This window comes from Symsagittifera roscoffensis, chromosome 3 (assembly GCF_963678635.1).
Source record: "Symsagittifera roscoffensis chromosome 3, txSymRosc1.1, whole genome shotgun sequence".
Taxonomy (NCBI): Eukaryota; Metazoa; Xenacoelomorpha; order Acoela; family Convolutidae; genus Symsagittifera; species Symsagittifera roscoffensis.
This window is the reverse complement of record NC_087064.1, coordinates 39,972,953-39,989,063: the sequence shown is the minus strand read 5'-3', so window position 1 is coordinate 39,989,063 and position 16,111 is coordinate 39,972,953. Positions and strand designations below refer to the sequence as shown.

The following is a 16,111-nucleotide window of genomic DNA, read 5'->3' as shown; positions in this document are numbered from 1 at the left end:
GCTATGTTAATACCTTACGGGTGTTCGGCTTCAATAGCGGCATATACGATCTGAATCTTATCAAATCTTAGTTGATTCCGTACCTTATATGTGTTAAAGAAATTGAACCAACAGTCATTAAAAAAGTAAATGATTTCAAATCATTCAAATTTGGAGATGTACAGTTTCTAGACATAATGAAGTTTTTTGGAGGAGCAACAACATAGAGTACGATGGTCAAACAACAAAAATGTTGTTCACACCCTTGATGCTATGCAAAAATGATATAGTTTTACCATGTTAAGGGAGTTGACATGTTGAAACTAAGATGCACGCTTCCAAATCTTGCAAATATCTGTTTACACAAATCACAAATTCTCCCCGTTATTTGAAGGATATAAGGATTTATGTGAGAAAATTAGAGAAGACATGACAGGTGGTCCATCAAAAGTTTTTACACGAAAAATTGTTGTCGATCAAACATACATTCGTAACTCGTCAAACGTTTGCAAGACAATAGTTGGAATTGAAGCTAGCCAATTATATCCATTCTCAATGTGCCAAGAGATCTGAAACTGATCGATTTAAAGCTAGAAATAACAGGACAAGAAATTTTGAGAACATGGATATGTCCTTCTATCAAGAATTGAGACCCGAGTGTAAAATTGAGTTTTTACACAACCGGAAAGCAGAAGAAAATTGACTGTTTCCGTGTTGATGGCTACTGCGATTACTGTAAAACAGTATTTGAAGCTATGGGTTGCTACTATCTCTTCTACTCATGTCAAGAAACCCGTCCATCTTTGTCAGAACAAGATGTTGAAAGGGGAAATGAGAAGCGAGAAATGGATGAATTGAGACGCGAGTTCATAAAAGAAAAAGGTTACAATATTCAGGAAATGTGGGAGTGTGAGTGGTTGGAGCATTTTAAAACAGATTCTTCAGTCAAGAATCATGTCAAGAAAAATTTTCTTTATAGAAGACCTCTGTCTACTGATTCTCTACTTGAAAAAAACAAAGAACGGATCTCTTTTTGGCTGTACAATCGACGAGTTGAAGATCACATTTTAAATTTTCCTCTATTATTCAAAAACATGACGTCTCCCGAAACGATTTTGGAGAATACATGAAAAACTATGCCGAAGAAAATGATTTGCTGAAAAACACGCAACGAATGTTGATTTCCAGTTTTAAATTAGCAAATGGTACAATCATCACACCCCTTCTGAACTTCTATCTAAGTTTTGGACCTCAATGTACAAAAACTTATCGGTTTGTTGAGTACAAACCTAGGAAATGTTTCAACAACTTTGTCCAATCTGTTCTTGATGCTCGACGAGAAGGAGACGAGAATCCACATTCTGGAGTTGTTGCTGAGATGATGAAGTTTCTCGGTAACAGTTCGTACGGTTATCAAATTATGGACAGATCCAGACAGATGACAACCAAATATCTCGGCGATGAAAAGACACACAAAGCAATAAATTTTCAAGCGGATGAATGTTGTGAAAAAAGATTTATATGAAGTAGAACTGTTAAAGTCAACAATCGAACATAGAGAACCAATTATTGTAGGCTTTTTCATTCTTGAATACGCTAAACTCAGAATGTTGAAGTTATATTACCATTTTTTTCATAAGTATTGCGATGAGAACAAGTTCGAGGAACTGGAGATGGACACAGACTCTCTGTATCTAGCATTAGCCGAAGAGAACTTGGAGGATTGTATTTTACCTGAGAACAAAGCTCAATGGCTACAAATCCGTCGAAATGACTGCAGAGATGACTCTATTGTCAACGCAAAGAAAAATTTCTTCCCACGTACATGCTGCGCTGTCCATAAAAAGCATGACAAATGAAAACCCGGTCTATTCAAAGAAGTTTTTCGCTGTACTGAAATGTTGTGCCTGTGCAGCAAGACGTATTGCTGCTATGATAGTAAAAGCGACAAAATTAAATTTAGCAGCAAAGGACTCAACAAAAGAACGCTAGAAGATACTGAGGGTGGACCAATGTCTAAATACAGACGAGTTTTCGATGAAGCTGAAAATTTGAAGTCGACGAATCGCGGATTCAAAACCTGCAACCATTTAGTCGGAACATATGAACAAACTAAAAAAGGCATCAGTTACTTTTACCCGAAAAGGGAAGTACTTAATGATGGAATACATACTAAGCCATTGAACTTGTAAATTTTACCTGTAAACTGTAGTAAAATTTTATACGATGCAATGATTTATATGTTGTTGTTAAGGACTTTTGGACGTCTGTATTACGCATTTGGACATCAACAGCTCCCCATGATTCAAATTCATCTGCTAAAAGTTAAGTAAATTGCGCTCTCCAAATACGCAAAGGCAAATGGCGCAAAAAAACGTGAACAACTTCTCGTTTCGACAGCGAATTTTGGTTTTATGTTTTCCAGCGGAATAAAAACTTTCGAGTTTTATTCGATTTTTGATAAAAACTAAGCCAGTTTGAGGAATATCAATTGCGTTCATGACTTTTTTCTAACTGTCTCTTGACTATGTTTGTTATTATAATTGTTCATAGTTCGTTACTGCCTTCAAGTATCATTAAAAACAGTTCTTCTTGAGTTCAGTCTGGGCTTCTCAAAACGGAGTGCTGGGATCTGATTTATGTATTTTTAGAAACTGTTTAGCCTATGTCATAAAATTATCTGAACTGTTAATCTGTAAAGTTGCAGCAATTATCTGATCATTCTTCTTATGTAGCTTTGAGCGCTTTTTACGAGAAATGAACGTAGTGAGTACTCTTATATAGGTCTTGATGATTTTTTGTTGTTTTTTTTTCAGGAAAAAGTCTTAAAATTTGTTCACGCTCAATTTTGATTTTTTTGCGGTTTGACTTGTGATGTCTTTTCAAGTTCAGTGCAATTCTATTGTTAAAAGAAAGGCAAATTATCGAACAGCAAAATTGCAAAGGTCACGAAAAACTGGATCGACTTCTAATTTTGAAAATGGAAATTAATTATCAGATTTCCCAGCGAAACAAAAGTCTTACCTATTGATCCACTTTTCTTAAATTGGGTATTTTAACAAAAAGTGTCCATCATAAATTGTTCTAAAAATTCAAAGAGCTTTAAGGCCATCTAAATTTTTCTTCGAAATTTAAAATTTTTCAGTTTTTTTCAGTTCCTTTACGTTCAATACTCTTTTCCAACTGTCAGTTGGCTATGTTTTAATGAATTTAGAAGTCGATTCACGACGAAGATCCTCTCTCTGCTGTGTTGAACATGGAAGATCCACTTGACCCTGACCTCGCCGGAAATCCATCCTTCGTCCGCTCCATAAAGGATCAGATCGGCGCCAAAATTACACAGGTAGTGCTACAGTATCTATATTGATATTGGTAAAAGGTTAGAAGAAACAGCGGTTATTGACGTAGATATAACCAAATGTCGTTTCGAGGGGAATCTTTTGATGAATCTTGCATGCTTCAGAGGCTTTATATCACGTGGCGCATTCGGAATGCAAGCTATGAGAAGGTTCCTTTTTAAGGACAAAATTATCGGCAGCCAATAATTTACCTATACAAATCTGGTTGTCTTATTAATTTAGTGTGATTTTCAGGTATTTTTTTTGCGCGGGATAGCAATTTAGGGGGTATTTAATGTCCGAGAGTAACGTAATAACCCTACTAAGTTAATCTAAAAGTAAAACAAGAATATACAAGAGTTAAATAATAATGTAATAATGGACAAGTATGTAACAGGTACAAAATTTAAGCAAATGAAGCAAATATACTCTGCTCATTTCGGTTAGCAGATCTTCGGTTGATAAATTGCCATTCGTATCATGAAATCAATGGAAGCGTGCTATGTTCTATAAGCCTTTTGAATATACACCAGCCCGATTTCCTTACTGTGTTTATGAGCCTTAACTGGTTTATTTGAGTATATTTGATTTTAAAGATTTTGGAACCCTCCTAGAGCTTAATTGTTGATTCGAGTAGTGAAGAGCTCCTACAGATCTTTGTTTCGCTTTGTGACATGATGCAGCCACGTCAATGTTAAGAGGTTAAGAAGTCACAGTTGAACTTTTTTTGGAAATCATATCGGTTGCGTTTGGCCCAGTCCAGATTATAAGGGGATTAGTGTTGCGGCTGCGCGTAGATAATGAAGCACACAGTGTCCACTCCGACCGATGAGCATGGACAGAGTATAGTGAGGGGGGATAATAGGAGTAGAAGGGCCGGCTCCTCATCCTCCTCGTCCTCCGAAGAGAGTATGAGTAAAGAGGACGAGCGAATCAAACAGTACAATGCGTTGGCCGCTGCCCGCAGGAGAGCCACCACCATCGCCGCCAAGTCCGACCACCCAGGGGAAGCAGGGGATGGGACGGGAGCAGAGGATGCCCCCCATAAGGCTGTCCGTTTCACACGCGCCAGATTAGATGAGGTAGTAGCAAAGCAGCAACAAACTGTGCGCTCATGCTTTTGTTCTTTGCGCGATCAACCGAGCTCAACACAACACCTACTAATTGCTTCGATTACCCGATTGAACTCTACTTATTTCTTGCTATCAACGTATATGATGACCAGACGAGAATTTTATCAGCTCTCCCTTCAGATTAAGTCTTAATGAACGTTAGGTTTTTCCAAGAACATTTTTGTTCAAATTCGTTTTGCGGCAAGAATTTGATTTCTCTTTGAGGTCAAATTCCACTTTACCACTTTAATGGACGCAGAATTCCCCCCCCCCCTCGCCCCGTAATGACCAATTGAGCTATTTCCCCCCAAGCAAAAACGGTAAACCGCTACAAAAAGATATCAGTAAAAGCAAGTAGATAGTTGATGTGTTCGTAGCGCGTCTGGTTTTCATTTTATATGAGTATCGAGAAAAATTTTGAAAAAAAAATCGAATTTAAAAAAAAAAAATTTTTGCAAACTTTTGTTTGGGCGACCATTGCCTCATCGAGGTATGCGTCTTACCAGGGATGATGCTTCAGCCTTCTGAAAATCACACACTGTTCTCCGCAGCGCCTTAATATTGTAAGCAATACATTTTTCCTCCTTCGAGGACAGAAAAATGTCGCTTTATATGCCTCAGTTTATTGATTATATTTCACTCTGATTGTAATTTTTGAGCTTTGATATTGGAAATTTGGCGTTCCACATTCGTTGGGGAATCTTTTTCATGATTTTATGTCATCCAAACTAATTTCAAGTGGTTATAAACATGTCTCAAGTACCTATTGGGCTTTATCCCCCCAAGCGAGAATGGGGGGGGGGGATTGCTCAATTGATCCAAAAACTAGACCATTAGTTTTGAAGCTGGCTTCTGTTTTAATGTCAGAGTTTTCGCAGATGTAGTTTTTGCTGAAACTGGATAGTTAAAAAATTGACATGAAGTTGAGCTTTTCGGTCTCCTAAGCTTCTATTCGGTTCCCAGGTTTAGGTTTTTTTTTCAGTCACTTTGACTTCATTTCAGTTGCGAAAATAAAGAGTGTACCACGTGCAAATTTTTTCGGTTGCTTGGAAAGTGTACCAAAATTCCCAGTGGAATTATCTACTTAAATTTATGCAGTCTATATTTGTAAAAGCTACATGTGAAAAGGCACTGAACTGTTAAATTAATTTTTGCTTTAAGACCGGAAATTTTCAAGAAACCTCATTTGTTAGAAGTTAGGTGGAGGAGTAGCGAGTCCAATATTTTAATGATTTATGTCTATTTGGGTTCTTTTTATGCGGAATTTTTGACAAAGCTTGTAGGCTCAATGACCTGCTAATGCCTTCCTTCTGTAATTTTAGGCACTACAGGATGCGTGTGGTGATACAATGGCGAAAGTTTTCTGTGATAATGAAGATTTGAATTATAAAAAGAAATTTTGGCTTGAGATTTTTTCTGCTGTAAACAAGGATAAACGTTTTCTGCGCAATGTAAGTTTAAAAAACTATGGAGGAGGCTAGAAAAAACTTCATTATTTTGAATTTAAATTTTAAGTGATTTTCAAAGAGTCAATACACGTAGCGAAGACTCTTAAATAGGTCGTGATATTTTCCTTAATATAACTTGGAAATCATCACGACCTATTTAAGAGTCTTCGCTCCAAGGAAATTTCTCAAAGTTTGTTCACGCTCAGTTTTTATTTTTCGCAAAGTGATTTCTTTTTTATGCTGTTCATTTCGATTGTTTAAAGGAAGGCACACTCAACTATCGAACAGCAAAAGTGGAAATAGCACGAAAAACGTGATCGACTGCTTGTTTCGAAGTTTGACCTATTGACTCATTTTTTTTAGTTATAAGTGTCAATCGTTAATTGTGCTTGAAACTCAAAGAGCTTTAAGGTCAATTTATTCTTTTCATTTTTTCTTTGAAATTCGAAAGCTGTTTGTTTTTCTGTTTCCTTGCGTTCTTTACTCTTTTCCAACTGTCAGTTAAATAAATATGTTTTCAAAAATTTTTCTGTTTCCTTGCGTTCATTGACTGATTTCCCACTGTTCGTTGGTTATGTTTTTCTCCAGGTGTTGTCATTGGGTTCAATGAGATACTGTTCTGGCGATTGGGTTGACTATGGTTAAAAACAAAAAATGCAGAGCAAATAAAACTGAAAAACGGAAAATTTTGGACCAATTTTTTAGACGGACATTTTTACGACTTCGAATTATGAACAAAAGATCTTTAATATGGTTACACAGTTGACACTTTAAAAAATTGACCCTTTTTGCAACTTTCAGCTAGCTAACGTTTTTTCGTTTCATCGCTCTTAGTTTAAATTGGGTCGGCTCATTTTCCAATTTGTTTTTAAGATCATACTTAAGAGTTGTATTTTTTACTAGATTATTATAACATTAAACGAGGTTGAGACTTGCGAAGAAAGGCTGGAATATTTGGGTCTGTTTGCTTTTTTCTACAGAAAAATTTCAACTACCCATTTTAAGAAATTTGGCTGGCTTGTTTTCTTTAAATTTAAGCTCACATCTGTCTTGTTTTATCAAGAAAGGATGCAAAATTTGTGCTCGGTCTTAGTTTTTCTTCAAACACTTTTCTAGATTTTTTTGACGGGACATCATGTGAAAAATTACTTTCTACATCATAAAATTCGTCAGCAGCTAAGTTTTCTCAGATCCAAGCGCAGAAGGGTAGCAATTTTTGAAGTTTCTGGGTATTGGGCATAGTATTCCATTGTCTCTTCGTCCGCTACATTTTTCTTTTGTTCAAATTCAATGAAAAGTAAAGAGATTTTTGTGTTGAGTTTATTAATCTGAATTTATGCCGATCAGTTTTCATATCCTGTCCCATTCTCTTCTGCATTTATTATATTTGGTTTCTTTTTGAATTTGCAGCAAAAGTAATTTGATCAGTTTGTGAACACAATGGGCCCATATGACAGTGTAGCACATATGAGATAGGGTGAGAAAGAGCTTTCACGTAAATAAAGATCAGTTGGCCGCTTGTTTCCTTGTTTACCGACAATTTTTTCTTTTTCATGCATTTGAGCGCGTAAATTATTCCTATACTTTTCCGTTTCCCTTACCATGGTGGGCTGAGTTATAACCTGGTTGATTTCAAACTTATTGACTGTTCCTTTTTCAATGCAACCTCGATCGTTTGGATAAATTAAAATTAACAATTTGCGACAAATTGTGTGTGAGGCTGGGGTGGGTGAAGGCTACTAATACTAACAGTGATGATGAGTTTGATAATGTGCTTTCGTTGGAATCGTAGTTGTTTTCAGGTGCTGTCTCTGGGCACAGAAGTGATTCCAGAGTACAAGATGCAGTCCCGGCCTAGGATGCACCGCTGGACAGTTCTCCACTACTCCCCCTTCAAGGCCATGTGGGACTGGATAATCCTGTTGCTCGTAATATACACTGCCATTTTCACGCCCTACGTGGCTGCGTTCGTCCTGTCGGACGAAGAGTATCTCATGAAAAACCAGAAGGCACACAGCTATGGGTGAGCGAAGCTGCAATTTTTTGGAAGAATTTATTGAGTGCTGATGTCTGTAAATTAGCGGGAAAAAACGAACTATTTTAAAATGGACAGTCGCGTGCTTCTCAAAATGGACTGACCAATGACAAAAATTAATGGGGACAAAACTTGGGGAATACTGTGGTGTATTTTTACCCTTGCGATATGCAAGGGTATTGCAATCGGGTTCTAGACTTTGTCCGGTTGAATCGGTTTTTGCTTTTCACATTGGTTGTAATTTTACCAGTTCGGTTTGTTGAACTTCATTTTTGTTTTCATTTTTTCCCGTCTTTTTTATCGGCTTAATAAATTTCGGTTAATTAATATCTATTTAGTGGCCTCTTATTGCTTTCCTACGTCGGAATAAAAGTTTTTGTTCGTGTGTGTGTGAGCTCTTACGGGAAAAGGGACTTTTTGTGTTCGTGTGTGAGCTCTGATGGTAAGGGGTAATTATGAATTCAAATCCAATGAAATCAACCCTCCAGCGCATCTGGCGTAGAGGTAAAACAATTGTTCGAGGCGGCAAAGATTCTGGCCGGGCCTTTTCTTTGCAAACTCTTTTTTCTTTGCTTTTTCGGGTTATCGTCCATCTGTTTATTTTTGTCGACTTAGTTCCCGCAGCTCTATGGTTCAGCTTTATTCCAAGTTGCTGTAACCCCCATGCTTGAGACGACAAAGCCTGGGAGTTCGATTCCAGTTGAGACTTGTTTTTCTGGCAAATAGAACGTTTTTGCCAAATTAGATTGTTTGTCTGCTTAATTCTGTCTTTTTAGTTCCACAGAATGTGTGTATTTTTACCCTTGCGATAAGCAAGGGTATTGCAATCGAGCACTATACTTTTTTACCCCGTAAACAACTTTGTCCACAGGACTCATCTGTATTCGTGGTACCTTGGTTCATATTGAATTCAAATTGCTTGCTGTCTCCTGCACACTTAAACTGGACGTAACGAATGTGCCTGGGACGCCAAAGATCTCGGGTTTGAATCTGACTAAGGCCCGTTTTGTTTTGAACGATCAGTATTCCGATTCAAAAAGTTTTTTGATAAGCTTATTAGACGGCTTATTATTAGTCTGCTTAGATCTGGCAACTTAGCCGATAAAACATAAGAATTGTTTTTTTTTTGCTGGAAACATATTTCACTCTAGCAGTTTAAAAATCAGGCCGATCAAAATTTGTTTTTGATACTGGTTTTCATTTCATCAACTCGCTTTTCAAAATTTATTTTTTTTCCTTTTGTCTTTTTTTTCGGGTTAATTACTTCCGGTTTAATCTAGATCGACCTGGTGGCCCCTTCATGCGTCGTTCGGGGATCGAAAAAAATTCGTGTGCGTGTGCTCTGAGTGCACAGGGGACAATTTTTTATTAGTTTAGATTGTTTTGACTTTTTGCGGCACTCAGGTATTTTCGGCTTTGTTGCCGCATGTTAATTATAAATTCAATCAACCATCTGGCGCAGAGGTGACACAACTGCTTGAGACCGCTTTGTTATAGACAAAAACTATGTTTCCGTTTGATTTCAGTCACATTTGTATCGCCAGTGGCGCGAAGCTCAGCTTTGCTTCTGTATGCAAAATGCACGCCCGAAAATGTCACCCCAAACAGTTCATTTTTTTTTGCAATTTTTAGTCAATCAAAATTACTCCAAAAAATACCTGCTAAATTGCTGACAAGAAGTCAAAGGGAATCTCTTTTGTAGCCCAACAAAGTTCAAGAAGAGTATAATCTTCTAAGATTTGTTGAATTTTTTTAATAGCCAAAAATGTCATTTTTGTTATCTAGAAAAACACTAATATTTTATTAGTAAATATTTTTTGTTTTTACGAAGAAGGAAGTGATTCATTTATAAAAGACTCGAAGATTTTTTTGCGGTCTGAAATTTGTTTTCAAGTTCACTTCAGTTCCTTTGTTATAAGGAAGGCAAATTTACTATCTAACAGCAAAAGTGAAAAGGTCACCAAAAATATGAATGACTTCAACTTTTTCAATAGAAAAAATACCCTATGATCCAGTTATCTCAAATTGGATTCTTTATAGTGAAAAAATTAGATATATAGATATATAGATATTGTAATTTAAATATAATTTAAGTATAAATTGAAAAGGCAAGTCGGTGTGTTTTTGTGCTTCCCTGCGTTAACTGACTCTTCTCCAACTCTCTTGGCTAGGTGGGCCCATATGTCGTAATGATGCAGTAGTCTATTTTTGAAAAGTTAATTAAAATTTTCAATATTTTTAAATGTGAAATTTTGAGCCCACTCAATTTAAATCGAGCAATTTAAACTTATAAAAACAACTTAAATTGCTCGGGCCGTATTTGATCTGACGCCAAAGTACAGTCAGTTTACTCATGATAATTAATTTCACAGTTCCGCGGAAAAAGCAAACTATCTAAATTTTCACGACCGTTTTGATGAATTTTGTTGCAAATAGATATGCCTAAAAATTTGCTTTGGAATTATTTTCACAAAATTGCGGAAATTCCCACAAATTGATAGAAAAACTGCTTTAAAGAAAAATTTAAATAGTTTCGGAAAAATTTAAATTAGTACCAACAAATTTTATAATTTTCTTAAATATTTTTTAATTTAGAATTCAATTTCTATTTTTTTAGAAGCAATAGACTTTAAGCTCGGATTGTGTCATGTACGCAATGTGATTTTTGAATGCATGTTTCACTTGCAGGTTTTTTTTCCAAAAATTCGGCAACTAGGGCTTTGCTTTCTCGCGTTTTGGAAGGAGGCAAATAGGACGCTAAAGGAGGCAAAATACTCTGTCTGAAGCTTCCCTGTTGCTTTTGATTGCATGATAAGTTTTCGATGTTTTGTTTGGTTGTCGAGAAAAAGCGTCTATCTCAATTTTACTGTTTAGTCAAAGTTTTTGGTTTCGAATGGAAAGTTTGGGACGTTACAAGCTCAAATTTGTAAAAAAAAAAGTCGCACTAAATGGCAGTTACAATTGTGTTTGAAGGGATTGTTTGGAGGGCGGTTAAAACAGTAGTTTTGGCAAAAAAGTGCTCTTTTGTGGTGCAAATTTGCATAAATTCGCAAAAACTTTCTGCGGAAAAGCCCGCATAATTAGTTGAAAAAGTCCCGCAGTTTGCATCGCATAACATAAATACTTATGCCCGCAGATTTTTGCCACGCCTTCTCTTTAAATAAAACGACGCTTTTCGATCTGCTTGCTGTTTATGGTTTCCCATAGGCTCGCAGTTTCATCTTAAAGTTCGAATATAGGAACTAATTTCATTGACTCAATGCAAGCTTAGGAAATCGTTGTCTTGTTTGTGTTTGCAAAAATGATATTCGTTATTGTCAAACTTGATAATAGAAATCAATATCAGCTCTGTCGAAATTCTGGTTCGTCTCATTTGGCTCTATTCGATTTTAAGTACACTTGCGTCACACTTGCGGATCAGACTTTTTTCCCGTAAACAACTATTCTTAAATCTTACTTTGGACTAGAGGTTACTTGGTCACATTTGCGAGCTAAGCTCTGTGATTCCAGTCACTGTCGGATCTTGCTTTTCAGAATATATGAGACTGATATTGTCGTACTTTTGTTTGTATGCTCATGTTTTGTCGGCTTGCTTGCCACATCTCAGAATTTTCTTGGGCTGTAAACAATTTTGATTATACTGTGTTTTTCATTGTAGTCTTCGGGTACTTAATTTTTTTCATTTTCAATTTTTTCGCTCAGCTGGTGTCTGCTCAAAGATTAGTAACGGTTTGGAGTGATGTTTTGTAACGCATTGTTTCACCTCATTTGAATGAATTGTTTTAAGAGCGAATTTTTGTTGATCTGGTGTTAAGCGATCAAGATGTTTTTTGATGTTGCCATTGACTTTCTTGACAAGTGTTGGTTTTATAAGTCTCGACATCGGGTTGTGTTTCGTTGTGTGGTGGTCACATCGTTCATAATGATGGCAGCCATTTACAAAATGTCTTTTTAGCATTTGAAGGTCTTGCGTAACATTTAAGTCATGTTGGAAGTTGTTTACATAACACTTCAATTGCCTTATTGGTTATATTTAGTTTCTTTGCTGCACCCCCAGCTTGTGCCTGAGAGTTCTCAGTTTGTTATTGCATGGTTGGAATTTGTTTATCACCGCGGTAATGTCTTCAGTGGAAGGAAAGAGGTTATCAAAGCTGACTCCTAGTTTTTATAGGTTTTTGGGTGGTAGGCAGTGGGCTGTTTGTGATAATCACTTTTGTTTGACTTTTTATTTCCTTGTTCCAGGTTGTTATGATAGTCACTGAAAATTTGTCTAAAGATAGTTTCAAATTGCGTTTTTGAAGCCAATTATTTAGACACTTCGGTAAGGTTGTGCCTCTAGCGTAACATTCAAGTCGTGTTGGAAGTTGTTTACATAACACTTCAATTACTAAAAGACCGGAGCTAGTTCAAGTTCAGTGGTGTTCGGACCAGTGAGCGTGATAGAAAATTCATCCACATATGTTGTTAATTTGATGTTTTTGACTGTGGAAGGACCATTACCGGCATGTAAACTATGAGAAGAACAGGCGGCAAGACTCCTTTTAAGATTCATTCATGTCATTTTGACTTCTCGTTTCTAAATTAAACATAAGATTCTGATAATACGATGTTATGAATTTTTGTGTTTGGAAGAGACCGTGCTGCAAGATACTGTGACCCACAGTGCCAAAAGATGCAGCTAAGGCTACATAAAGTGTCCCGCGTGGAGGACGAGGCTGATTTAGTCCGTTTTTTATATCAGTGGCTTTGCAGTTTGAGGCAGTATTTGCTGATCTGTCTTCGAAATCCTTGTTGAAGGTGTACTGGTTGGATGTGACTGAAGTCATTCAGCAAGAATCTTCGAATCAATTTTGGTACAGCGAATCAAAGGGCCATGGGTCGATAGCTTTTTGCTTCATCTTTTCATTTGCCCGGTTTCAGGAAAGGCATCTCTCTGAGAAAATGAAGATGAATGGGGGCGATTTTGTTGACTTTTCTTGCTCATTTTAATTATTTGTGACGACCTTTTCGACAAATACAGTGAATTCATGACGTATGTCGGTTAGTCTGCGGAGCGTGCTGAGTTTCTCTTTATGTGGGATGAGCGGGTGAAAACTCTTTTGCTTATTCAAGAGATTGGCACACTTTTTCGGAAATTTCAATGTTTAATTGGGTTGGTTTTGTGCGTTGTTAGTTGATTTGCCCGCAAGAGCATTGACAATTTTACATAGTTTGTGTCTAACTCCTCTGTAGGTGAGGGTATTGACAAATCCATTCTATTTATCGCGTTCGAATCTATTCACAATGACATCGATATAATTTATTGAAGTGCGAAATCTCAGGGTCAGCATGATTCTTCGATTGTTCGTTGCTAGTGTCGTAAAGCTCTACAGCTTCTCTTAGAATGTGTGGTCTAAGTTCTTTGATGTGGCCATGCAGATTGTGCCATTTGGCTGCCATTATCAGTTGTTTGCGAAATGTAGCTTTGGCACTGTTTTGGGTGATCTGCTTTTGCCAGAAGCTAACTCAGTAGATTCACGAACTGCTTTGCAATCTGCTTTCGTAAAGTTAATGAAATTTCTTGTTGGTGGTTCATCAAAGTCGACATTAAGTAGGTGTTAGCAGGATTGCCTGATGATCAGATTCGCGTCAAGTTTCTGTTGTGCAGCTAATTTTCTTTGCCAATTTGGCACTTGCAAGACTTATGTCAGGTGAACCTTCCTAGTTGGAGGTTAATATAGCAGAGACATTCTCGTTTAAGACTACGTTTTCTGAGTCTTCTGTTTTTTTTAGCAAGTAGTTCCTCTTGCATCCTAAGTTCAGAGAACCAGAGAGGGTTATTAGCAGATTATTAGATCCTCCAATTTAGTAGTTGATTGTTGGATGCGTTGTAACCACAGTCACAGCTTGTGTATTAAGGATGTATACATTAACTAGATTTATTTGAATTTCTCTAGTTTTTCTTTAATTCCGCCTTAATGTGTGAGTCTTGAGGGTTCGTTAATATTTTAAATTCTTCATGCGTAACGTTGTTTTCGATGAGAAAAGCCGAACATCCACCCTAATGCTTTTACCTAAGGCAAGGCTTTCTTCGTTGAAGCAGTACAGTGACGAAAAGGCAGCCATTTTGTACAGTAAGTTCCTCCGGTTCCCGATAGATCATCATCTGCATCTTTTGACAGACGACGGCCCGCCTCAGAGACTGAAAGCGAGAGGGGATAGCAGATTTCGTCCGGACTGGAGAGTTACCGCTAGAAAGATGATCCAAGATAAACCAGAAAATCTCAGTACGAAAGAGTTTTTTCTGACGAATAGAGAAGAAGTGACACTAGAAGATTACCGGCAAAAAGTGGACGAAGATCACTTACACAGACGAATTTGTAATGGCATGGCTTTGGAGCATTCAACTAATCGTTCAAGAGAAGAGGAAGTTTTGTTGCATAGGCTCCGGGTGAATCGATGTAGTAACTTAGCTAAAACAGAGCATCTCTTTGGTCGTATTGAATCTCCGCAGTGCCGTCAGTGTGACAGTGAAGAAGTTGAAGACACAGAGCATTTCATCCTGAAATGCGATAAATGGAATGAAGAAAGATTGTAACTTTGGGCTCAAACCCCATTATCTCAGTTTTGCAAACAAATCCGGACAAAGTTTTAATGTTTATTGGCCGAACAGGACGTTTACGTCCCTCATATCATCTATGACGAGCTCCATCAACAACAACAACATGCTTTTACCGGTTACGATTTTTAGTTATCATTGAGTAGCTTGGAGGTGCTTAGCAGGTAATTTTTTCATGAAACTTGGTTTCTTGAATGGTTGCAATAGATATTTTGTTGCTTTCCATAAACGATGTTGTCAATTTTTGCGCGCAGGTTATTTGCGTTGAGTTGTTTTTTAAAAATATTTGCAGTTGTTTTCTTCACTCATTTGGGGGCTCGTATTTCAGTTTCCGATTCATACGAATATTATAGTTTTGCTCACCTTTTTTATGTGTTTTATTGCAACAAATGCGAAGGTCCGACTAGCTTCTGTAATTCGACTGTTCACTGAATTATTGCAGATACTTGCCCAGGTACTTGCGCTTTACGCTTTCGAATAGTTGGAGCGTTTCCATATTGGCTAAGATTTGTTTTAGGTTAATATCTTGCTTTTTTTCTTGTTAGAAGTTTTAAAAGTATTTGAAGTTCCACTGAATAATTATATTTTTTATGACATTTTCTGATGACATTTTTTATTTTCGGCTCTATGGGTCTATACCCTTGTCTTAGCTACTGATGTTTTTTGAATGCTGATGTGATGTTTTATAGGCTGTTTTTCTGAAATAGTTTTTTATTTTTTTTCTTCAGTTTTTTTTTTCATTTGCTTGATTTTGCTGATTTCTAGATTTATACCGATTTTTGAAATAAGGATTCTTTTTAAATACTGAATAAAGAATTAATAAATTAGTTTCATTTGTTAGAAATTAATTTCATTTCTTTATAAATTAATTTCGTTTGCTATATTTAGAAGATTATAATGCTCTAGTAACTTTCGTTTCAGGAAGAGTCGCTATGATGATCCTCTAGTGATCATAGACCTGCTGGTGGATGTTATGTTCATCATAGACATCCTAATCAACTTCAGGACCACTTACGTGAACAAGAACGAAGAGGTTATCAGTGAGCCTAGTAGAATTGCCGTGCATTACTTCAAGGGCTGGTTCCTCATAGACGTTGTCGCAGCCATTCCCTTTGACTTGCTCATGTTTGGAACTGAGGAAGACGAGGTACGGAAGATTTCTTAAAAAAGGGGGGGCGTGATTCATTTGGGGGGATTCTGCGAGCATGATAGACCCGAACCCCTCCCAAAAGTATTACTTCAGTCTTACGCCGACGACTTCCACCCTTTCGCCAATCGTGTAACTTAAAACACGTCCCTGCTATACTGAGTAGCTGTTTCAGTAAACTACATGACTTTTTTTTACAACGAGAGCACTTTTCCACCAAGGGTTAAGTCAGTCTTGATACCTCACACATAAAGAATATAACCTTGACCACAAAATACCATTTTTAATAAATCTCTCTTTAACTGAGCAAATCCCGTTCGCTTCAAGAAAAACAAAAACGTTATAAATTTCAATAAAGCAAACTGGTGAAGTTTTTTTCGAAGAACCAGAAAACAAATGTAACATTCGCCCGGAAAAACATACCGACGGAAAGTGAAGCTAGATCATAAAACGA

General features: G+C 37.0%; 1 protein-coding gene across 1 annotated transcript in view; it reads left to right on the top strand.

Moving 5' to 3' along the window:
* LOC134841709 (potassium voltage-gated channel subfamily H member 6-like) overlaps positions 1 to 16,111 on the top strand; it is a 633,879-nt gene that overhangs the window by 570,305 nt on the left and 47,463 nt on the right. Inside the window, exons 11-14 of the mRNA XM_063857742.1 lie at positions 3,194 to 3,322; positions 4,115 to 4,399; positions 7,680 to 7,900; positions 15,432 to 15,657. Of these exons, the coding sequence (XP_063713812.1) occupies positions 3,194 to 3,322; positions 4,115 to 4,399; positions 7,680 to 7,900; positions 15,432 to 15,657 (861 nt within the window). The remainder of the gene's footprint in view (positions 1 to 3,193; positions 3,323 to 4,114; positions 4,400 to 7,679; positions 7,901 to 15,431; positions 15,658 to 16,111) is intronic.